At 40.9% G+C, this 25,329-nt stretch overlaps 1 protein-coding gene across 11 annotated transcripts in view; it reads left to right on the top strand.

The window, feature by feature from the left end:
• The window catches only part of CACNB4 (calcium voltage-gated channel auxiliary subunit beta 4), a 268,744-nt gene that overhangs the window by 110,316 nt on the left and 133,099 nt on the right, over positions 1-25,329 (top strand). For 4 of the 11 annotated variants that reach the window (XR_012421107.1, XM_065525486.1, XM_005573188.4 and 1 more), the window contains exons 1-2: positions 15,213-15,522; positions 17,471-17,630. The exons of 4 other annotated variants lie outside the window; for them this stretch is intronic. Coding sequence is in view for 2 of the 7 variants with exons in the window: in XM_005573188.4 (XP_005573245.1) it covers positions 17,625-17,630 (6 nt within the window). In the remaining 5 variants the exon portion in view is untranslated. Of the gene's footprint in view, positions 1-15,212; positions 15,523-17,470; positions 17,631-25,329 lie in introns of those variants that run through there. 3 more of the 11 variants (XR_012421106.1, XM_005573187.4, XM_074009117.1) reach the window with 1 other exon arrangement.

The raw sequence follows: 25,329 nt of genomic DNA, 5'->3' as shown, positions 1-25,329 counted from the left end.
TACATGTTTATGCCTCCCTCCTCCCAGTTCATAGGTTGAAATCCTAACGCCCAAGGTGTTGGTAGTGGGAGGTGGGGCCTTTGGGATGTGATTGGGCCAGGAGGGTGGAGCCCCCATGATGGGATTAGTGTCCTTATAGAAGAAGAGGAGGAACCAGAGCCTCGTCTCTCTACCACTCGAGGATATGGCAGGAAGGTCGCCTTCTGCAAACCAGGAGCTGGGCCCTCCCCAGACCCTGACTCTACTGCTGTGTTGGTCTTGGACTTCTCAGCCTCCAAAATTCAGAGAAATAAATCTTTGTTGTTTAAGCCACCCAGTGCTTGATTTTTTTTTTTTATAGCAGCTCGAGCTGACTAAAACAGCAGTATTGAGAGACAAGTAGAGGCCCAAGGTTATGAGGCTGCACTGCATGATTTTGATACGTATATTTATTATTTGATTACCTACTCTCATGTAGGGTGGAGAAGGTTTTTAGAGTCCACCAGGATGTGGGTGAAGTAAGCACAGGAAAGGTAGATGTATTAGGTAAAATTGGAGGCATTTAGGGCCTAGAGAGCTCAGTGAGTCCAGAATGTAAGTGAATATGAATAATTGAGAGATAAATTTAGAGAGATTAGTAGTGGAAGTCACGTTTTTGGGTAGGGAGACTGGTTTGTCTAACCCTTTGCTGCAACCGTTGTCCACTTTGACTTTTCTTTGGGAAAAAAAAAATACAGTAACAATAATTTACAGCTAATCACTTGTAACAACTTCCCATTAGGATTTTAATTTACTTTGATTTCTAGATCATTTTAATGATGTGTTTTCATCTTAAGCTTCAGATCTTAAAAAAAGTATTTCTGTTGGTGATAAATTACTTGGTAAGAAAATGGGAGTATAAAAATTATTTAATGGAATCATTTTTGAAAGGAAAGTTACAGTTTGTAATGAATATATGTAGAGATTCTTCAGGCAAATTCATGCAGATGCATAAGTCCTCAAGAATGAACACCAGAAAATGATACATGGTGATGGAGATACTATCATTGGAAATGGAAATATACAAAGGGAAGACATTTAAATTGGTGGGTCGCATCGAAACTGTGATTCATTCTCCTTGTGCATAGGTACTAAGTTATCTGAGTTAGCAGCATTTGTAATGACTCTAAATTTAGAAAAATAAAATAAAATGAAGAGGAGGGAAAGTGCTGGCATGGCGATTTACAGTGACACAGAGCTAATGCTGAGATGTGAACGTGTGACCTTGTGATTACACTTTTGGATGTATGTCCTGGTTTGCTAATTCCAGTCACCAAGTTTGGTACACTTGTTAATGCTTTTTTCTTTTACTTAATTTAAAACATCAACAAAGTGCCTTTCTTTTGGATCCATCATACCAATTTATTATGCTCAGGAATGTCCAGACTTTTCTGTCCTGAGGCTTTTTTGAGGATGATGTCCGTTGTAGAGACAATCCAAAGGCTGGCAAAATAGCCCCTGGAAAGAGAGAAACAGAATGGAACAGAGTGTTCTCTGAACTCAACCAAGCCCAGAGATTGTAGTGCTGCCCCCCACTGAGCTACGGTAGTATACCGTAAAGAATATCATTGCCATATTAAGACTTAATTTTTGAAGTTCAGGTAACCTATCCATCACTGTCAATTAATTTGTACTAAGAGCTCAAGGTGGTTGGTGTGGTAGTGCTGATATGTTGTGGAGGTTATCTGCAGAGCAAATACAATAATTCATTTGGATTCATACTTCACCTAATTTTGAAAATCCATCCCTTACTTTTCTTGTTGGAAAATTGGAATGAGTTTCCAAATAATGGATTTGTTGAGGAATTCAGTTTCCTCTTTGCATTTGACCCAACAGTGTATTGGTTGTCAGCACTTGGTGTTCTTCCATCTCTTCCTTCCAGAAGGGTCTCTTTATGGTGGTAGGAGATGACCACTTTGAGCACCTGGGAGGGAAAGAAACAATCTCTGAAGCAACTCCTGCTGAACTTCTTATACTGATGATTTGTGATAATTCAATGTGTGACTCCCTTCAACCCCAGTAAGGGATTAGTCTGGAGGTGGCACTCAGTCCAAGCAAAAGTAGGAGAATCAGACTGGGCCAGGCTGCTCTTATGCTAGCATATCCCTGTCAGATGGCATTGTACCAGAGTCTGAAAGAAGGGAACTTTTCTCTCTAATACCAGCCCTTTGTTTTTCTCTATATATTTTTCTTCATTAGAATGTTAACTAACCTAGCTCTGAAAGTGAGTCAAGTGTACTTCTTAAGCCCAGGTTATATGAGGTTGATGAGTATGCTAAATGTGACCTCAGTATCAATAGCTATAGATGATTCTAGTACAGTGCTTAATAATATGGAGTAGAATAATTGGTGGCTTAGAGATGGGAGTGGGATTGGGAGTGGGTTGAAGGGTTAGCTGAGATTTCACATCTCGGTAAACCTCACCATAAATCAGTAAATAATATGAACACTTATCACTGACCCATAAAATACAAACAGAGGCTCTCCTTGAGTTGGAAGGAGCCATTTTGGAAATTCAAACCAGATGCTTATTCTATCTACTGTATAAATATTTCCGCCAAGTGGTAGGTATATAAGTAACGGGCATATCAGTGTTTAGATTACTCTCTTTTCATATGAAACAAGAGCATTCTTAGAAATGAGACTAACAGCAATGGGCACTGTTGCGCCACCTTGTGAAAGTAGATCACGCAAGGTAAGTAAGTGCTGTACTGGATGTAAGGTCAGTACCATAGAACAAGATGATAGTTTAGGGAATGATGCTCTTCTTCATATATCTAAGGAAGTACATGTAGTAGCTTTTTCATCCACCAGATATGATATCTAACTATGGTAGTCTTAGCTCAGTCGTCTCATTCATTTGCCTAATAGAATGACTTTGGAATTTTTAGAAAATGTAGATACTTTTAGTAGAACCTTTACTGAGCTTGAGTTCCTGGAGTGTAAATGGATGTTTCAAAAGCTCCACAGGTGATTCAGATTTTCTGCCATTGTCGAGAGCCATTACCTTAGGTGCCAATGTCTTAAGACTTTCCAAAAAGAGATTAGAGACATGAACATCACAGTCTTTGTTATTTAGATGTGGATGGACATTCCTCACTCAGAGACAGTAGGTTAAATATACTTATGAAAAAATATAGTGTTATATATATTCACATTCTTGTTCATTGGCAAAAAAAAAAAAAAAAAAAAAAGAAAGAAAGAAAATTAAGGCAGCGGTGGATTTCTACTTTTGGCATATCAAATTAACAGATTAAAAAAATTAGACCCTTAGGTCCCTCTATGTCATATTGTTGGTAATAAAGCTGAGAGCTGGTACTTCACTTTGAGCTAATAGGTATGTAAATTGGCAGAATTTTTCTGTACGGCTTTTGGCAGTGTGATCGAGAGGCTTAAAAGCATTCATAGACTTTGACCCAAGAATATATGGGAATTTAGCCCGAGAAAATAATCTGAATTGCAGACTAATAGAATTCCAGCATTATTTATATGAGCAAAACAATGGGAACTGCATAGTACATCTATATGGTGCAATAGTTGATAATTGTAATAAATTATGCTTATGATGAGTTTTTAGTAATGTGGGGAACACTTATGTTGTTATTGCTAAGAGAATGCAAACATTTACATATAGTAGATTCTAGATGTAAAGCAAAATACCTACAAAGGTAGAAAAAGACCAAAGTATTAACAGTAATCATATTTTAGTAGTAAGACTACAAATTTTAATTCTTGCCTTTGTACTCTTTTGCATTTTCCAAGTTTTCTACAATACCACTTTTTAAAGAACATGTTTTACTTTTATAATCAGCAAAAAAAGATACACTCGTGGGAAATGCTTTAAAGGCAAATATTTTGTGGAAGAATTGGCTGTGGAAGATCTCATAAATTGGGGAATCGATCTGTGAAGGGAAGAGATTTGAGAAAAATTTCAATAGATCAGAAAAATGCTTAAGTTATTTTCAAGCATAAGAAGAAACAGAAAGCTGGATCATAAGCATGTGTTCTGAGGAAAGTGTAATGAGTGGCTGAAATACAAAATATGAGAAGTATGTTGTAGAGATGGCAGGAGGCAAGTTGATGGAGGATGGATATAATGAAAAATATATTTCATTCTCTTCTTTTATGGCTTCAGAGTTGTGCGATGTTAGGAAACTTTCCTAACCCTTTGAATCTTCATGATTTGTTTATGTTCGTCGAGTATATGTTTAAATGAAGTAAACACAACCATCAAAGACTGAATGTGAAAGGAAGTGGATGACTCTGTTGGTTCAGAAATGACTTTCTTCTTCTAGGCCTTTTGTTCTTCTCCCCAAACTTTTAGAAGTTGATAGGCTTGGTTGGGGATAGGATGATTCCCAAAGTTGCTGTGTTGGTTAACATGTTAGTATTCTAGAAGATAGCTCTTTCAAAAGTGAACCTGTATTAGTTGAGGCCCACAGGCAATCTATCTGACATTGTCTTTTTTAGTCAAGACTTCGATGGAAAGCTCTAAAGGTACCTGGTTGAGAAAAGCTCATAATTTCTCATTAAGTTAGGTAAATCTGATCATTTACTAACAATAGCCCTTTTCCAAAAACCTACTAAAAGCCATAACAATATATTTATGAATTTCCCTTTGGTTTTTGGAGTGGACTATTTGTGTTTGTTAGTATCTCTTTTGTTGCATGTCAACATTTCCAAAGCATGTTAAAACAATTGCTCCATGTTCAAGCAATTCGTAGGTTTAAATGGCTGGTTAGAGGAGCCCAAGAAGTGCAGGGAGCATTATGATTCGATAGAGCTTCTGGATCGACTAGTTATTACTTTACTATCTTGCGGTATTGTACATTTATTTAAAGCTTATTTGATATTGAAAGAATAACTTAAAGGAACTGTTAGAAATAATTTTTTTTAAACTAATGTTTTTGAAAATTGTGATACTATTGCCCTTCTTAGTTTAAAAGAGAATGGATTTCTGAGGTACACAAGACCAGAGGGTCAGGTAGTATTTATAGCTTACTCTCCCATGCAAAGGTCAGAAATCCAGTGACTATAGGGGTGCTGTGAGATACGTGGCTGTGAAAGATTTATTTGCGTCTTGCTATTTTAAGTTTTTCAATCTATCTTAAAAATTTGAGAGTTCATTTTCTGTTATGAAGAAAAATGCATTACTAAACAACTTGCAAAGCCCTGTGGGGTGTGTGTGTGTGTGTGTGTGACCAAAATTTATAGCTTTTTTCATACTTTTGGACTTATGAGACATACCAACAAATATAAGAGATCCTGATTTTTGTTTTACAGTCTCCTCTATTTTCTGTTAGTACCAATATACATTATTTTTATTATTTGGCTGCGAATTTATACTGTTTTCTATGTAGATAATTGTTATTTTCCTTGAATATTTGATGCAAGAATCACTTCTGAGAACTGGCATTTAGATAAGTAATTCAGTTTGTTTCCATTTGCGCCTCTTGGGGAAAGGCTTTGGACTTAGTGCTCCAACTAATTTTCCATCCAATACTGCAAAGGAAATGACCAAACAGACTGAGAACTAAGAGAAGTTATATAAAAAATCCAAATCTTCATGAGGAATTACTTATGGACTTGGCTAAAAGGTGGCAGATATTTTTGTCTTTGTAATGCTCTACTTAAGCTCAAAAACTCAATAGAGTTGAAGATTTTTCTTTGAATTCATTTGGGTTTTGAAAAAACTGTGTAAAACTGGTAATTTATCTGTGTATGTGTTTTTAGCTCACAAACATTTTGTTTTGGCCCCTAGTCTTTGGTTTCAGAAAGTAAGCAGGCTAACATGTGCATAGCACCGTTCTGTTTTTAATGGGGATGATGGGTTTAGGTGGAGATTTGCCATCACTGACCACCATCTTGGGTTTGTCAGCATTTCATGAAAGGAGAATTAGAAGAAACAATATAACCTAGTGAGGTCTTTTTTTCTAAGTCCAGTTCTTACCTTCTGTATGTGTTTTTCTGGTTGTCTTTATTCCTATTCTATAATATGACCTCAATATTTTTACTTTTGCAGCTCGTATTAGGTTGAGCTGCTGCAACAAGAGACCCCTAAATAAAGTTGCCTAAATAAGATGGAAATGCCTTTCTCTTTCATCTAACAATGCAGAAGCTTCTTTATTCTATTAACGTTTCATCCTTAAGGTGAGGTCTTCATCTGTATACTGGAAGTTGTTTCACCAGCACCACATCCAAAGGAATGGGAAGAGAGTATATGGTAGGCAGTCAGTATCTTTTTTTTTTGAAACTGAGTCTCACTCTGTCGCCCAGGCTGGAGTGCAGTGGCGCAATCTCAGCTCACTGCAAGCTCTGCCTCCTGGGTTCAGGCCATTATCCTGCCTCAGCCTCCTGAATAGCTGGGACTACAGGCGCTCGCCACTATGCCTAGCTAATTTTTTTGTATTTTTAGTAGAGACAGGTTTTCACTGTGTTAGCCAGGATGGTCTTGATCTCCTGACCTCGTGATCCACCCGCCTCGGCCTCCCAAAGTGCTGGGATTACTGGTGTGAGCCACTGCGCCTGGCCAGCAGTCAGTATCTTTTTAAGGGTGTAATGTGTAAGTTGGACACGTGACTTTAGCTCCTATTGTATTGGCAAGAACACAGTCATATCCAGTTGCAAGGGAGGCTGTGAGGTACAGTTTCTAGTTGAAGAACCTTGTTGAATTTTAGCCTTGCTAAAATTGAAGGTGGAATGGTGTAATGCTAAATGGGAGAAATGGAGAAAGAATACTGGAGCTTTTAGTCATCTCTGTCACCTAGAATAATAGAGAGGTCAAAGTTCAGCAGTGTGCACCCAAACCTCCATTTTCTCCATACCTGATACCATGTTGCAGAAACTGAAAGCTTGCAACCTGAGGGCTAACACTAATCCATTGCTTGAGATAATTCTATCCATGTCTAATAGTACTTTAAAAGCTTTAGATCTGCTTGCAGGAGGGATCTAGAATGAGTGTCGCTACTCTAAGCTCAGTATTTTAGAGTCAGCTAGATTTTTCTACTCCCTTGTTTTGGTTCTAGCATGCCTGGTGCCTGGTGCTTGAGACATGGGGTTCTTTCAGTGAATGCTCTACTGTGAAGATTATCTATATTATACCAGCTTAGCTGGCTTTTTGCAATGTAGTTATTAAATTTCAACTGTTTTTAAGTTGTAATAGGCACTGCATCAGAGAGGGGTATATCAACAAGATGAATAAAACATAGTTCCTGCCTTTAAGGGATACATGCTCTGGCACACTTTTTCAAAGGTAAATGTTTCTCCAAAACTATGTTCTGAGGAAAATACCCTAGGACCTTATTGCTACCATCTATCCATTATCTACCAATATTCCCTCTTCCCATAGATTCCACCCAAGAAGAGCCCCCACCACCGACAGGAGTTCGGCTCAGACCTGAATTCCTGACATCAGTTTCCATTTTGTATTTGTTTTCTAAATCTGCAGTGGCTCTGAAATTGACCTCACAGATTCCTTGGCTCATTGACTCTAAGGCCTCAAATATCTACTAGACTAGGCTGCATGCATTCTGATGGAGGCAAGGATATCAAGGCTCACAGTGTGAGTTTTCTTTTCATGTTTGCTGTTCAGTTCCTGTAACCGATATTTGTTGAGGCTCTTCTATGGAATGAAGCATGTGGGGTGTGAAGCTGAGTAAGACGTGGTTCTTGCTCTTGAGCTGTTCATCTTGTAATGAAAGAATTACACTATTATGTGATTCGTCCACTGGTAGAGGTATGGGAGATAGAGTGTTATGGAAGTATAGGAGAAGGACTGGCTAATGTCTGAGGGGGTTGGAGAAGTTAGTGACATTTACATTTGACCATAAAGAAGGAATGAGTTCACCAAATAAAAGTAGTCAGGGGTAGGGGACAGAGTGAAGGTGGCCTTCCTGACAGAGGGGACATCTTGTGCAAAGGGTGACACGTGAAATATCATGGGGTCTTGTCCTCAACACTAAAAAACCAAGAACCAAAACCAAAATCTCCATCAGCACATTATAAATGATGTTTCCCTTGAAATAAAGACTCTGTTAAAACAACTCTATGTGACACCTAGATTATTTAGTTTGTAAGAATCTGAATCTGAACAGGACCATTGTGTCCCAATCAGGGCATGAAGACAGTTTGGTAAGGACTCTCTAGGGATGCTCATGTTCTAGGTTTTCTTAGCTCTAAAAAATACCCACATTTCACTTTGTGAGCTCTTTTGCCAGTCACTGCACTGCTTTGTCAACCAAAGTGCAAAGGTAGCCAAGGAGCTCAGGGCCATCATTAATTATTCAGGTATTTGTGGAAAGCCTATGTGCTAGGCAGTGGGGATATAATGGTGTGTAAAAAGGTATCCTGGTCTCTCTTCCCACAGAACTCACATTTAAAAGACAGCTATTTATTCACCAGTTGCACTAATGCAAGCTAATGCGGGTGGATTGAGAGGAGGTGTGGGGTTCTAGGCAAAGGGCTCAGAAGCAATAAAGCCCAGTGGTGGGAAGGGGTGTGATGTGTCCAGGAAGCTTGGAGAGAGTGAAGGGGAAAGGCATGCAAAATCAGGGTTTTGAGAAGAGAAGTGTTGGGCCCACACTACACACTAGACCTTTTTAAGGATTTGGGTTTTTCAGTGGGAAGCCACTGAAAGATTGTGAATTGGAGCTGACTGATTTTTGTTTAGAGGAAATATTAGGTGCTAAACAAGCATTTATGGATGCTTATTATTAATCATGTTATCAAATCAAATAGAAAAACTCCTGGGAGGCAAAAACGTAAATTGTTACCTAAAAGCAGTGACAAAATAGAAAATAAAGTTTTACTAATTTTACGTTAAACAGTTTTGTTTACTCTTTATAGCAAATCTGGCATCATGGAACTGAAGGAGTCCCACCTTTTAGGGAGGTGGTTTGCGCAAGAGTGAGTAGTAAGTTGGTGGCTGATTCATTTCTGCCCTGCTCCATGAGTGACACTGTTCCTTTCCTTCCCCCTTTCCTGCCTCCCACTCCTGCTGAAGCTTTGCAGATAAGGAATCAAATTACTCTCTGTCTCTCATCAGAGCTTCTCAAAATGTGAGAGCTTTGATTGCAACCATCTCCTTGGTTCAATTTCTGTCTTCAGGATCTTCAGTGTTGCTGCCACGCCATCCCTGTCTGTCCGCAGGGAGATGCCATCATGTCTTGTTGATCTTCACATTCCAGTGTCTCCAGTAGCGCAGACCAGTCAACAATTCAAAGCTGTAATTGGTAGATTAGCACTAATAATAATATCAGCTAAACAATATATAGGTAATGGGAAGGTGACCAGCTGAACTAGTCTCCTAGATTCATTTTGGAGAATAGTGGAAAGTAAAGTTGTGTAGCATTCATGAAAATTGTGGCTTTATGGAATGTTTTTTTTCCTAAGAGATTGGCTCTTTTTTTTTTTTTTTTTTGTAAACTGAAATTTTAGAAAGTGAGAGCTTTCTGAGTAATATATCAATCACAGAGAGGGATCTGTCTTTTTCTGGCAAGTTGAATAGGCCATGGGAATTTTTTCTACCTTACCTACACTTGCTGTCTTATGAGTTATGAAGTATTATTTTTCCTGAAGCCATCAAGAATGGCAGGGAGGAGGGGAGCTAGTCCATATATTCACTCTTCCTCTGCGCGTCTCTAGGGTTTTCTGTCTCTGCCTCTTTATCCCTGTCTCTGCTTGTTTCTGCTGTTCTTCCTCTTCTCTTGCCTCTTTGGCATGAACCAGCAGTAGCATTTGTTACAGGATTTTCATGCGTACGGTCTTCTGGGCAGTGGTTTGTGACAGGGTGGGGCATCCAGGAGTGGCTCGTGGGGATGATGGAGCAAGAGGCCAGGCAATTGAGGAGGCCAGTGGGAGAGCACTGGGTACACCCAGGTACAGAGGAAAGACGCAGCGTTCAGTGGGGTGGCTGAGGGTGGGGGTGCTGTCAGGAGGTGGAGGAGGTCTGGGGAAGCATGACAGCCTTGGCTCGAGAAGCAGTCAGCCTGGCCAGATAGAGCAGGTAGGCAGCAGGCAGGAGCTGGCATGAATGTAGGAGGGCAGCAGGAGGCCGGAGGCTGGGCTCAGCTCTGGCGGCTGAGACCTGAGACTCAGGTGTGATTGAGAGGACCAGGCCGGCATCAGGGGCAAAAGTTAGCAATCCTACCCCAGAGGCAAGGGCACCAGAACTTCAGGCCAGAACCCAGGCAGAGAGTGATGAGAACGACCATAGTAACCCAGTGCTTGCTTGTGGAGGACTGTTGGTGCCAGGTACCCATCCGAACATTTTATTAGACCAAGGCTTTTAATCTGCACAATCTTCTTGATAGAATCTTCATTTTGTAAGTGAGGAAATGGAGGCACAGGAAGGTAGAGTATCTGCCGAGTGTTACCCTGCTGGGAAGTGGCACAGCTGGGATATGCAGACAGTCTGGCTCCAGGGTCCCTGCTCATAACCACCTTGCTTCATGGTATTCCTGTTACATATCACAGGGAGGACCACTCACACGGGGTGCATGGGGCCTTTGGAGCTGGGCAATGTGGGCTGCCCTGATTCCATACTACTTCCCTTAAAAAATTTAAAAGGCGGATTCTTCCACACTGCCTCCTGTGTATCTTTCATATCTTAACTCGTTAATTTCAAAACTATTATCTCCGTGGTATTCGTGGGGCCTGGAGAGACTCTGGACATGCCTCCCTAGGTGGTAAGGTCTGAGTTCAGCCTCAGAGAACTACAGCAGAGGACTAATAGAAGTGGAATCTATTGTCTGTAGTTTTTTGTTTGTTTGTTTGTTTTGTTTTCATTCCCTTGTCTGCCCTGTTGCTACCACCTATCTGATGGGCTCCAGGGAGGAAACAGGGGTATGATACTCATTCTTGCAGTTGGCCACACAGATTTCTAGAGGCAAATGAGTGGAGTAATATTACTTACAGAAGACGAGAAAATTCATCTAGCACACAGTAGTCACTTAGTAAAATTTAAACAAAAACAGAGAACAAAATAATTCCCAAGACTGAATTGGCAAACAGAGACCTTGGACTTGTGTTCTAGCCCATGGAGACAAGAAGAGAACTAGCCTTGGCTGAGTCCCAACATTATTCCTTTGTCTCTTCTCTGAGCTCTTGCAGTTCTGCTATAGAACACATAACTATGGTCTCGATCTCCTGACCTTGTGATCCGCCCGCCTCGGCCTCCCAAAGTGCTGGGATTACAGGCTTGAGCCACCGCGCCCGTCTCTACTAAAAATACAAAAAATTAGCCGGGCGCGGTGGCGGGCGCCTGTAGTCCCAGCTACTCAGGAGGCTGAGGCAGGAGAATGGCGTGAACCCAGGAGGCGGAGCTTGCAGTGAGCCGAGATCGCGCCACTGCACTCCAGCCTGGGCAACAGCGTGAGACTCCGTCTCAAAAAAAAAAAAAAAAAAAAAAAAAAGAACACATAACTACACTGGCTTTGAACAGTTAAATTCCCAAGAAATTTAGGTGGAAAATTAGAATCAGACTTGCCTTTTGCTTCTAAATTTGCACCGGTTTGTCTTGATCATGGCTATCTAAATCTCATAGCTAATCTTCTCACTTTTGGCTTTTCTCTCCTTCTCTCTGTCCAAACAAGTGGAAAACAGAAATACCTATCCTTTGTACTCTACTGTCATTTTCATGGGTTCGCTCTATGACAAAGCCCAGCACTGGGTAAGGAAGAGGGACTTAATATCCCTAAGTGTAAAGCCCATGAAAACGAACTGAAAGTAATGGTTCCTTGTGATACAAAACAGAGCTGTCCTAATTTGTTGAGGGCCATGCCATTTCCTCCACTGAATTAAGCTCAGTTGAGGCATTTGTCAAATTGCAAGAATACCTTCCCCATCATGAATCACGTGACATTTATAAACAGAGTCATAAAGACGATGCTTTTTCATAGGGTTTTTTTGAGTTCGAACTGTTGATCATAATGAGAGATAACTGAAAAAGAGTTGAGTCAGAAGTACATTCAGCAGGGCATCCTCAGAATCAGAGGCAGCCCCCTTGAGGCTATGCAGTTTTGGAGGCTACTCAGTAATGAGAGGTAGGTGGGTTTCTGGGAAGCACCAGCACAAGATAAGCCCCAAGGTTTTCAAACTTGTTCTCACTGTAACTGCAGGTGGGAGAAGTAGGCCAGAAACGGGGTGGTTTCTCTTTCATCTTCTTGACCATCATTCAAATGGAGAACTGTTAAAGTCAAAACCAAGAAGGTACCAGTGTCTTGGTTGCTTTTCACCACCTGCTGCAGTGAAGTGTGAAATTTGGCCCTAGGAACTTGAACCTGCTGGAATCCATAGACCCTTTCACTAAAAGCCAGGGACTGGAGGTGATCTGAAACAGGCCCGGGAAGCTCCCAGGGACCTCTCACTACTTCTCAGCCTGGTCTCAGTTTAGAGAATCTTGGGACAGAGATAGTCAGTTCTAAGATCTTTCTAGAGTTCTGAGCTCACTTTTCTGGAACTCCTTAGAGTTCCTCTGGGGAGGTTCAGAGCTGAGTGTCTCACTGGGGTTCCTCTGGAACTCTGGGATCAGCCCAAATATTGGGTTGAAACCCTTAGGTGACTCATAGGTGTAGTGCTGATTCTGTGTAGATACAGACCCTAGGGGAAGACTCCCCCACCTGTGATCTGATTTTTAGTTATCAGCTGTGGGTGAACAAAATGACTTCTGATGGGATAATTTGTTTGAATGGAAGGCGTGGGAAAAATAGGAATTTCCCCAACACAGTGACTTCTCTCTATTTCACCAAATTCCTCTTGGGAACACGCCTACTGCCCCTCATCTTGAAAACTCTATCAAGGAGGAAGTAGGGGAAGGAACACTCCAGTATAGAACATATGGCTTTGAATAAAACAATTCAACCTTTGTAGGCACTAGAAGGACCAGATAAGGAGACTCCTGTTGTTCTCCCACCTCTTACAGTTTGTGATTCGGAGTCCAGCACGTTTCTGACTTCCTGGGAAGCAGGCAGAGCCACGCTGCCCATGCTTCACATCTATTCTTAGTTAGAGGAGTTGGGTGCAGGAGGGACCACAGCCTGCTATGCGTGATCCAGTGCCTCCCTGCTGACATCCTGTCCTCGTCAGACTCTCTGACTGCATGCATTAGGGTACCGTAAAGTGCGCCCCTTCTCTTTAAAACTTCCTTTAGGCCCTCACACTGGCTATAGGGAGTGCTCCACGGCAGCCATCCACAGAAGAGCTGAGCTATGTACAGTTTATCCAATTGGGAACAATTTCTCTCATTTTGATGAATTGTGAAAGTGGGCTGCCTCTGTCTTCTCCCCTTAATTTAGATGTCCATTTAACATAATCGGAGAATACCTATAGTTGGAATTGCAGTGGTAAAGTCGGGAAATGATCTAGAGAATTTCAGAGAAAAAAAGACCGTCTTGTCTCAGTTTTCCGTTGATTCTGGTTGAAATACCGTATGGCTGTAGTTAGAGAGTTAATAATTAAAATAAGAGTCTAACACGTGAATTTGAGCACAGCAGCCCTTTGATCCGGTCCTCTTGGTGTATAGGGGAGGGAACCGAGGTTCCACCTGGCCAGGGACTTGCTCCAACATGCATCCTTGTCGACAGGTAGGGCCAGCACTGGGTTTCTCTCTATGGAATCCCGTTGACTGCACTCATCCCCTGCTGCTGTCCTCCCTCCATGGGGGCACAGCCTCAGAGGTGACAATCTGTTCAAACCCTACCATTTTGGGATTCTGAAGGACAGCAGCATCATCTTGCTGTCATTTATATCTGAAAGTGGACTAGGTATTGATGCCACTCCCAAGATGTGCAACTCTGATTGAAAGACATGAACGGGTCAGCACAGACCTGGGAGAACTATGCTCTGCTCAGCTGTTGTAGCCCTTGTGTTGTTTATTATTTTGACTCAGGTTTGTTCCTTTAAGAATTACGCTTTTCAGAGATACTGGCTGGAAGGACAGGCCTCCTTTCCTAGGTCCAGGGCCAGCCAGTTACTCCTGTGCTGAGCTCCCATGAACTGCAGCCAATGCCTTCCAGCTGACAAAGCAGCTTCTCAATGGTAAGTGTTTATGTTGCACTTTAGATTTGCAGAGTTCTTTCCCTAAGTTATTTCTTACCTCATTTTGGCGGCTGAAGAAACCAGAGCCCATCGAGGTGGTGACTGACTGGTCCAGAGTCATCTGACCCATTAGTGGCAAAGCTGATACGGGGGACTCAGAGCCTCTGAGTTTCTGGGTCATTACTTACCCAGTCAGTCATGCAGCTGCTCTAAAATATGTTCTGTGCCCCTCGCCAGCTCCTTTGTCCCCTGACTTTAGCTAGCTTCTTTTAGAGTGGGCCATAAAGCTCTCCTGTGTCAAAGCTGCAGCTTTTTTTTCTATCGGTTGACCAGAAAGTTCTGAGTACCTAGAGAAACTCCATCCCAGGCTGCTGCAATGTGGGACCTGTCCTAGGTCAACTTGAGTTGCGGTGTGGCCACAGCAGGCGGAGGGAGTCTGACGTTTCTATTTAGGTTTTGGGGGAAAGACCAATGCCATTTCGGGATTATTAAAGATTTATGTATGGGAAGGGCATGAAGAATTTACATGAAAACATTGGCTGTTGCTTAAAGTTGATTAAAAACATTCTACTACAGAGCATTAAACATTTTGCGTCTAAAAGTTGAGAGGTTTTTGGCTTCCTTTTCGAACTTCACCAGTTGGGACACAGAGCTCTTTTCTTGCCAGTGAGGCAGAGACTTCATCGAGAATATTGAAAACTTTTACTATAGAAATTCCCACAAGAAATCTTACCATCTGTTTATTCTAGTCATTTTTTTCTTCACCTTGGGTTTAAAGATTTTTTTTATGACTCATTGCCCTTTTGACTTAAACGCATCTGTTAAGTACAGATGTTGGATGAGATTAGTATCTGTTTACCTGTCTTTACATGATATTCTCTGAAAATAAAATCTTTCCTTTGCTCCCCTCTCCAATTGTGAATTTGATTAAGAAGATGAGCAGTTGTGTTTGGAGTATTCAATAGTCTGCCTTTCCAAACATTCCACGCAGCCTTTTGGATATTGATAAGTGTTTATTGTAGAACTAACAATACAGGCGAAACAGGAAGCAGCTCTTTGCTGGGTAGGATGCTCCGAGGCGCCCTCCACTCTCCGAGGGAACGCTCTTCAGCTGACTGAAGCAGGGAAGCCGAGCCAATCAGAGGCCGCTTTCCTAGCTCAGTCACCAGTCTGTGGTTGAGGAAGGGTTTTGCTTTTTGTGCTCTGTATTGGGAAGGCAGATAAAATGCCAGGTCTGGACTGCCTCTGGGGATAACCTCACCCTGTGGGATGTGAATGAATAGCATCTTGCCTGGTAAATCCACAGGAATTGATAAGGCAGGCGCAGTTCTCCCAAACAGGCCTTTTCTCTTTAAGCTCTAGCTGTGGTTTCTGCAGCAATTTTGTTTTTGCCTTGAAAGAGGTGCTCTGGATTATCAGACCTCCATGTATGACAATTTGTACCTGCATGGAATTGAAGACTCGGAGGCTGTAAGTATTTTCATAGATAGCTAATTCCCTCTCCCCTCCTCTTCCTCCTCCCACTATCCCCTTCACCATCCCCCCCCCCCTTCTTATTTCTTAGGCAACGCAGGGAACATGGAGCAGAAAGCTAACATCATTCTGGGGCTTGCTGGCTGCTGTGTAAATGTTCTCTGTGTAGTTTGTAGGTAACTGAAATTATTTATTGTCAAGCAAAAAAGAAATTAGGGTGATGGCAAAGCATCTTAAGAGTGTAGGCTCTTTGAATTTATACATTACCGGGTCCACATTTGATCTCACCAGGGGTAACTGCTCCTTGTAGACTGGTTTAAACTATGCAGAAAGTGCCTATGTTTTCCAATAGCAGGGTTCATAGAAAAGCCTCATTCATTATATAATATACATTGTTCGTTGAGCTAGCATGAATGGAAGTTCCTGAGCTGTAGCTGTATTATTATGTGCTTTCTGGCCAAACAAGCAGTGCATATCTACTGCTTCTTTGTTAAGGAAATCAGATGCAAGGGTTGTGGCCATACAGCACCCCAGTGCAGAGGCAGTGGGCAGTGTTCCTGTACTCTACCTTGGAAGAGCGAAGTAGACTCACATGTGTTTTGGGTTAGAGAACTGGATTCCTTCTCCCCCCTAGGTCAGGTTCATGCAATCTGTTAAAATCGGGATGAAATAATTTCCTGAAATCCCTAAAAATCATACCACAGACTGCTAGCTTTTGAATATAGGGTAAAGCTGATAATTGAGTCTTTCTTTTGACTCTTACTGGTGGTAGTTCCTATGTTTTTCATCAATACACAGAAACGTCGCGAGGTAGAATGGTTGAGGGTGGTTAATGGGAAGTGCTGTGAGGAGTCTGAATTTTATGGGAGTGCAGTGCCATACATGTTGCTACATTTGAAACAGGAGTGTGTTATATAAGATTCTCTGGCTAAACCACCAAATAAACAGGTTATAACAAAAGAAAAAAAAAAAAAGCCCTGTGGTATACGTCAATGCAGACGTATATGTCTAATGATGTGCTATCCATGAAAGATAGGAATCCTCAGTTCTGTTAAGGCATTCCGTTTTTCCTTCCTGTCTGTGTGTTTGCTCTAACTCTAACTCTGTTTCTGCAAAGTCTCTCTGCATGTTGCCCAACGTGCTCATAAATGATCAGACTGTCAGTGTATTGCAAGGGACCGTAGTCTAAAACATTGGCGGCTGAAATCAAGAAGGTCCACACTTGCCGGTGGGGTGGGGGATTGGTAAAGGCAATTATAGGAGTTCAGGAAGCCGGCTTCAGAAGGCCTGATCACTTCTTCTACCCTTCTCTGCTCACTCAGTTATGAAACCTGTGATGCCTTGTGAATGATAAGTTTTATTTTCGGCCATTGATGTTAAACTTGAGCAGGCAGTGTGTTGCACCGAAGTGGACTGGAGTCATTTTAGAAATGCCTGTAGAAACTGGCTGCTGTGAAGAGTTGGCTAGGAACTAATATATCCAGCTCCTTGTTCTCCAGAACTGTATAAATTTCAGATGCACTGGTTCAGAGGGGGAGCCATTATAAGTATGAAAACATTTTATTTTATTGCTATTTTTTGCCTTTGGGTCCAGTCTCACAGGACAGCTGAGTTTTTCTGTAGGATGGGAAATGAAGAGTGCAGTGACTTGACTCGGTGGCGGTAGTTGATGGCGGGTAGTGCTAGGTACTGCAGTGCTGTACTCCTGGTGACTCAGTGGTGACCAGCAGGCTGAGATCCTCCGGGCTATGCACATCCGTGGAGGTGAGGAAGGTGGGAAACGTGAGGAGTGGAGATGGGCATCTGGCAAATCCTCAGTTGAGAGTATAGGAGGCTTTCGGTGGGGGGATTGAAACCGTGTCACATAAATCAGAGGGGAAGACAGAGATGTTCGGAGGGGTGAACTGACTCTGAATGCTCATTTGAGTTTATTTGTTTTTATAAGGAAGAATAATGTGATGTGTTACCCAAGATGGTGTGAACAGAGCTTCAAGCCAATGGAGAAGACTAGGCCTAAATAGCTGACCTGGTGAAGTGACACATAAAGCCACACCTGGAGTGCCACCTCCTCAGCAGTCTTTCTCAGTGCCAATGCATTTATGGCTGTAAGTGTGGGGGGTTGTCCAGATGGAAGCAGAGCTCTCGGAACAGGTCTGGTGGATAGGCGTGGAAAGGCTTTTCTCAGATGGCCAGCTGCAGTCCGAGAATATACAGGCACTAAAAGCTGAGTACGGCACTTTGGTTGGGGGTGGGGGTTGGGGAACCATCCGCATATGTCCTGCCACTCTGTGCTGTTGAAAATGTCTTTGTGGGGTGTGTGGGGGTTCACCTGTGATAAGCGATTATTTTCAATGTTTTCACACAGTAAGCTTGTAATAAGATCATCTTGCCTAGGGGCTATTTTATTCCGAATAAGAATAACACATTATTATACACTGTTAGCACCTCACATCCCCACAGTGGGAGAGAGATTTTGGTACTGTGATGCAAGGCCTTTCTTAAGAGTTTGGTCCAAAAGTAGATATTATGCTCCCAGTGCCCTAGATTTTAGTTTGTAACCTCCGTGTTTCACATACTCTCTATATGAAGAGAGAGGAAAAAGAAACGTGCCAAAACACACTCAAGTCTGGCATTTTAGATTCTTGAGTCCTGTGGAGCCTTTTTGGGCAAGTCCATTAACTTCTGCTTTGGTGTCCAGGAGGATAGTTAAGAATCTGGATTACAAGGAAGTGCAAAAGATCATTCATTCGGTGCCTCACAGCAGGGCCCTGCTTCCGAATAGGAGATTTCACACAGAGCATCACCTTACTTCTTGTGTTACCTTGACATGGATGATGGAGTGTGTGCTTCCAGGTGAGCCCATACCTAGCCCAGGCTGGTTCCAGTGGGTCGTGCACATCGACTCTTCCTACATTGGCTGCTATATAAGAGCTGCCTCTTCTACCTTCACTGTCCCCCACCGTGTCTTAATAAAAGTCCTGGCGGCCAAGAGTTTTTTCATGGACTGAGCCCCCCACGTACACTATACTATGTGTTTTCATCTGATTTGCAGTAGATTTCATTAGACCTGCTCTTTAATGTGTACACGTATTTCATAAATGGATTCATTGTGTATTTTGATGTTAGTGGAATTATTCTGGGAATAGATTTATTTTTCATTCATCAGGTTTATTACACAAACCGAGGGATGTTCTTATGGGGATCCATGGAAGCAGCAGAGAAAGTTACCAAAAACCTACCATCCAGAAATAGTCACTGTTAGTATATTGCTGCACACCCTTTCAGATGATCAATCCACATATATGTAAATAGGTCAGTCTCAACCTGCTACTGTGTGTTGCATCCTATTCTGTTAAATGCTGTTCTCACTTGAGAAAAATGTTGAGCATACTAGGACTAGAACTGGCCTGCACAGGAGACGCTTTGCAAAATTGAAAGCTCCTACATGGACCTTCTGGAATTGTGAGCAGCTTGAAATATAGATTCTTAGGGTATATTGTAAAGTGATGCCGGGGTTAGTTGCACATAGAATTAATAGTTCATTTCTCTGACACAATTGCTTCCATTTCTAAATGCTTAAATTCTAAAGCATTTAGAAGGAGAGACCTGATCTTTTCCTGTGAAAAAGATGATCAGATCATCATTCAGGGCAATTTCCAGAGAGGAAAATGTAGTCTTTAAGTGTTTTCAATGATAGAAAGGAATCATAATATATTGATTCATACTGTTAGAAATTTAATGTATGTAAAAGTTACAGCAAAGGTAAATTTTACAAACAATATGTATGTATAACAATATGTGAGTGTATATATAAAAGCACATGTTTAAATTTACATGTACCTACACATTATAAGGATAGCTTTGTGTTAGTTATTTAAACTATTTATTTTCTATAAGCTGTGGAACTATGTATGTTTGTCTCAATGTCTGTGCACCTCTGCATGCATATGTACTGTTCATCCTCGTACCTTCACCTACATTCATATACAGATATGTTCCATGCATCGCTAATTGATGGTTAATGCTAAGTGGGAGATTTCTACTGTGGAGCTTTTGGAGAAGGAAAATTAGCTGCTTTTGATATGAACAAAGATACCCAAGAGAGCTGAAAGACAACGCAGCCACAAGAGAATAAAGGATTGCTCCTTTCAAAGTATAGTAAAGTTATTTTAAATATGAAGATATGTCCTTGTGCTTGCTAGGGAGGTGGATAAACTTCAGAGAGAAGGATTTATATGTTTAGGGGCATTCGGAAGACACTTTAGGGATTTAAGGATTAGATTTCTTTTGGAAACAAGAAGGCCAGAGGTCTGTATGGTTTGGTGGATCAGAGCATCCCTTCTGGGGTCAAAAAGTCTTTCTGGTCTATTTATAGAGAATGAGGACTGATTTGTAAGAGAATCCAAGGACTGGATGTTGGCATCTCTGACCAGAGAAGAAAACCAAATGTTGCTCCTGGTTTGTGTAAGGAATTTGACTCAGAAAATCAACTTGTTTTACTCAGCTGAGCTATGTTGGTGTTTGGCTAGGATGTGTTAAGTAAGTGATGAACAGGGCTTTCTCTTCAATCAGCAGTGATGGTTTTCTAAAATATAGATTGAAATTATTTCTAGATATAACTGGCATGGAGCCAAAGAGAGAAATTCCTTGAATCGATCAGATCCCATGAATTTGCTGTTCCAGCTTGTCAATCTTGCTGCTTTCTTGTTAATTTTCTGTTTTTGAGTCACAGAGGCAAGAATTTGGATCAATCCTCACCAAGTACTTCCGTGTCTCCTTTTCTGCTGCTGTTATTATTATTATTAGATTATGATGAGTCAATCCAGGATTTTAGAATAAGGTCCTGTGACTCCCTTTGTATATACTCAATGAACATTCCATTATTCTGTGGTGCAAGACATTCTGTATGAGGGTCAGCAATAACTGTGAACAACCATTCTTTTAGGGTGAAGGTGGGGAGGCTTCCCATTGCCTTAACTCTTCTCTTTCTATGGGGTTCAGCTTGGACCTTATTTCTACGTGGACAGTTCTTCCATTCTGGTCACTATCTCCCCTTTATGTCTCTTACCCAGATGAACAAGGCCACCTAAGGAGGACAAGAGGCCACCTAAGAGGATATAACTGGACGGGTTATCATGTTTCATTCTCTTCTCTTCCCTCTCCCACTAGTCCTTTAAAATAATCATCAAGCCATGAACTCAGATATCCATGACGTTAAGTTAAAAATTGTACCAAGGAAGTGCTACAGATACAGGCTCTGTGTTCTCATCTACATCGGCTGATTTAGGGGCCTTTCATGTGGTTGCATCAGGCTCTGGTGGCTGTGAAAACAGCAACAGCTGTAACCTGCCACACTAGAAAAAATAAATTCATTGGGTGAATCCCTGAGTGCTCACAGGAGGCTGGGGCACTGCTGTGTAAAGCTAGTGCCCTGTCCTCAGAACAACTTAGTGTGTAAAACCTAAGGGAGCTTACAGTTCCTATAAAATAATGACAACTTTGAGCTTTTTAAGACTTTGAAGGGCGTGAGTCTAAGATAAAACCGTGTGGCTATTTTTACAGTACGTATTGGTATGCCAAAAGAAGGTAGCCCAGATAGCTCACGTGACAATTTTTGAGATCTAAATAGACCAATACTTGCTCTTGCTCTACATTTTATATTTTTTTTTTTTTTTTTTTTTTTTTTTGAGACGGAGTCTCGCTCTGTCACCCAGGCTGGAGTGCAGTGGCCGGATCTCAGCTCACTGCAAGCTCCGCCTCCCGGGTTCATGCCATTCTCCTGCCTCAGCCTCCCAAGTAGCTGGGACTACAGGCGTCCGCCACATCACCCGGCTAGTTTTTTGTATTTTTTAGTAGAGACGGGGTTTCACCATGTTAGCCAGGATGGTCTCGATCTCATGACCTTGTGATCCACCCGTCTCGGCCTCCCAAAGTGCTGGGATTACAGGCTTGAGCCACCGCGCCCGGCCTACATTTTATATTTTATAACATAACTGTATAGTTTTAGTTATAAGTATTTTCCTCTCTTTTTAAATGGTGCCACATTGTTAGTACTTCCTGTGTCCTTTGTTTTCTTTTGTGTCTGGCATCAGAAATATTGAAAAATCTTATATTTAAAACAGGATGTTCTGAATTTGCTTTTACCCTTTTCATTCAGAGGAGTTGATCCAAGGGATCCACTCAGACACGGAGACTGGCGACTGTCAATTACTCAGGAGCTTGTCTGTGTAGTTTGTAAAAAAAACCAGTTCTCTTATTTTGCCTTTCTTATGCCTGTTATTCCTTAATCTCTCTTTTCTTTTTAGCCTGAGCATCATATAGGAAAAAGATTCTGACCTTCAGTGTTATTACTCTATTGGCAGCTTTGTTGAAAAGTTTGGTGAGTGATAAGGTTGTAGTTGAAATTGTTTCTAGATCTTTTTAAATCTCCATAAAACTTAAAAATTTTTGTCTTCTATTGGGCATATCTATCAGCCAGGAAAATTTCAGGTTTACTTTTTGTACTTTGTGTTATGAAAAAATGGTGTAGTATAATGGTGTCCTGATAAAAAGTGGAGACAGATCAGGCGCAGTGGCTCACACCTGTAATCTCAGCACTTTAGGAGGCACAGGTGGGCAGGTTGCTTGAGCTCAGGAGTTTGAGACCTGTCTGGGCAACATGGCAAAACCCCATCTTTACAAAAAAATAAAACTAAAAAAATTAGCGGGGCATGGTGGCGTGTGCTTGTAGTCCAAGCTACTCAGAAAGCTGATGCGGGAGAATCGCTTGAGCCCAGGAGGTTGAGGCTTCAGTGAGGTGTGATCTTGCCACTGCACTTCAGGCTTGGTGACAGAATGAGACCCTGTCTCAAAAAAAAAAAAAAAAAAAAAAAAAAAAAAAGATGGAGACAGTGCCGTATTGCCAGGGATTGAATCCTGACTTTCCCTTTCCTACTTTGTGGCCGTGGGTATATTTCTTCAACTTTCTGTGCCGTTGTTTCCTCCTCATGCCTGTCAATAATAATTGAGCTTACTTTTTGGGTGGTTTTGAAGATTAAGTTAGTTAATGTGTATAAAGCCCTTAAAATCAGATAAATGTTATCTGCCATTATTGTTACACATATAATGAAAATACTTACAGTTTCGGTAACTAAATATGCTCCTTCCTCTATAGGTTCTGTTAGTCCAACCAAATTTTTTGGTTTATTTTCAGAGCCCTTGCATGGTTTTTGACAGTGATTTCCAAAAATCTTATAGTGGGTAACAGGTAAAAGAATTCAGTAATCCCCGAAGACCTTATGATTAGTTCGTTGTATTTTGTTTTAGAAAAGCAGGTGGTAAAGTGTAATTGAAGAACACTGCGAGGCCAGGCACAATGACTCAGGCCTGTAATCCCAGCACTTTGGGAGGCTGAAGTGGGTGGATCATGATATCAGGAGTTCGAGACTAGCCTGGCCAAGATGGTGAAACTCCGTCTCTACTAAAAATATAAAAATTAGCTGGGCATGGTGGTGTGCGCCTGTAATCCCAGGTACCCGGGAGGCTGAGGCAGGAGAATCACTTGAACCCCGGGAGGCAGAGGTTGCAGTGAGCCAGGATCACGACATTACACTTCAGCCTGGGCGACAAAAGCGAAACACCATCTTAAAAAATAAATAAATAAAAGAAAAAGATAAGAAGAAAAAGAAAGAACGCTAGGAGTTGGAAATCTTGGTCTTTGCCACTTCTTAACAGTGATCGTGGTCTAGTCACTTAATCTCTGACTCTGTAATCCTCAGTTTTTCCCTCGTATAAAATGAAGATGTTTGAGTAGATCATTTTCTAAGGTTTCTTCACATGCAAAATTTTGTACTTTTTGCTGATAAGCAGTTTCTTCAGTTAAGATAAAAATGTCACCATATGCCATTTGCTTTTTGAAATGATCAATTACCACGGTGTTTTGTACATACTGGGTAAGGTGTCAGTGTTCAGACCTTGAGTCTGGATGTTTGGCCTTTTCAGTTTCTTTGATGGAAGCAGGTATGTGTGGTGCATATCTTTGAGTAGAGTAGATGTTTGAAAAGGAAAATGTTTTATTTAAGACTTTGAATTCTAGAAGCCAAAAAGGATGCTTTGTCTATTGCTCGTTCGCTTGCCAATACCCACGGTGCACTTCCAGCCCACAGTGATTTGAGCTTGGAAACACTTGAGTCTCATCTCTAAGAAAAAAAATCAAAAGCAAAAGCTTTCTGAGAAGTAAATTTCTCCTAACTCTTACTGATGATTGAGGAAAGGTAATTCTACTTTAAATTATTTTTCCTTCTTGGCTAAGGTATCTGAGCTCTACACTACCAAGAGTATTGATAAATATTTAAAATTATTGTTTTGTGATTATCCTGCCTAATAATCATGAATATTTGTTGTTCAGTGTTTTCTTGCTTTACAGAATTTTCTTCAGCTGATTATGACTATCCTTTGGGATGTCTTAAAACCAATAATTCATCAGTTGAAAAACCCCGGGAATATAATCAATTCTAGGAGACATTCATTAATTTTAAAAGTCATTCATTACTTTTAAAAGGAATAATTGTGCCTCACCTGGTTAAGTTCCCTCTATGATAAGATGAAAGGATGCAAAGATGAGAGAGAAAACATCAGTCTTGACTTGAGCCCAATCTTTCAAACATGCCTTTAAATAATGTTTGCATGAAGTAAGGGTAGGCAAATAATTTATCAAGCTAGAAAACTATGGCGAATGTCATGCTAAAGTGGTTAGTACATAAACAGATTAGTTCCCTAGCTTATTTCCAAAGAGTTATTATTGATAGTTTAATATCATCTAATTTCAAATGATATCCTGGAGATTAATGTCTTGGGGTTTACTTGATTCAGTGGTTCTATTGATCCAAGTGATAGAATTAAGAACCTATTTATCAAATTTTCAAATCATCTCACTTGATCATGTTGTTAATGCTTCGAATATAGAAACGGAACCAAGGTGAAGTTGATAAGGTAGGGGAGCACAGAACATTTAATTATGATGCACAGGGCCCTTTGTGAAGTGCCAGGATATCGCAGAGCAGGGTAAGTAATGAAAGCACACAGATCAAGGAACGCTGGGTAGACATTAGATTTCAAAAAGAAAAGAGCACATGATAGTCACGTTTCACATTTAATTAACTAAAAATCAAAAATTTGGTACATAAAACATAATACATATTCTAGAGTGCCAATGACAGTATTTTTCTGTATTGTAAAAATTCCTAACGCCATATTTTGTACTTTATTGATCCAAAGGCACACTATTCCTCCCATATTTAACATGTCTAACACAGGGCTACATCTTAAAACTAATGTTGTCTTGCAGTTTTATTGGCAGTTTTTTCCCATTAGTGGTACATAATCTAATGTTGAATCTTAAAAATATTGATATCTCAAATTCAGTGACATAGGATTATTTGGGGGAAAATCTTTAAACAATACAAAACCATAGGGTGTAAAAAATTAGTCTTCCTTGATAACTTCCTAATCTGCTCTCCTCCCCACTGGTAGCCATTCTTAGCAATTCAGTGGATATCCATTTCTATGCATTGACAAACAGGAATATTTAGAAAAATGTACTTACAAGCAAACTTGTCATATTTGTAATCTTTAAAAATGCAAATAAGATCATAATAAATATTATTATTCTGACTTGCTTTCTTTACCTAAAAATGTACTGTGGATTTTTTTTCATATTAATTGATTCTTTTTAATAAAAAGTGACATAATTGCTGTGCAGTGTGGTTTAGCCATGATGAATTTTTCCCACTGATAGAGGTTTAGAATGTTTCTTGTTTTTCAGTC

The sequence above is a fragment of the Macaca fascicularis genome, chromosome 12 (assembly GCF_037993035.2).
Source record: "Macaca fascicularis isolate 582-1 chromosome 12, T2T-MFA8v1.1".
In the NCBI taxonomy this organism is placed as follows: Eukaryota; Metazoa; Chordata; class Mammalia; order Primates; family Cercopithecidae; genus Macaca; species Macaca fascicularis.
The sequence above is the reverse complement of the archived record's forward strand: the minus strand, read 5'-3'. Positions and strand labels throughout refer to the sequence as shown.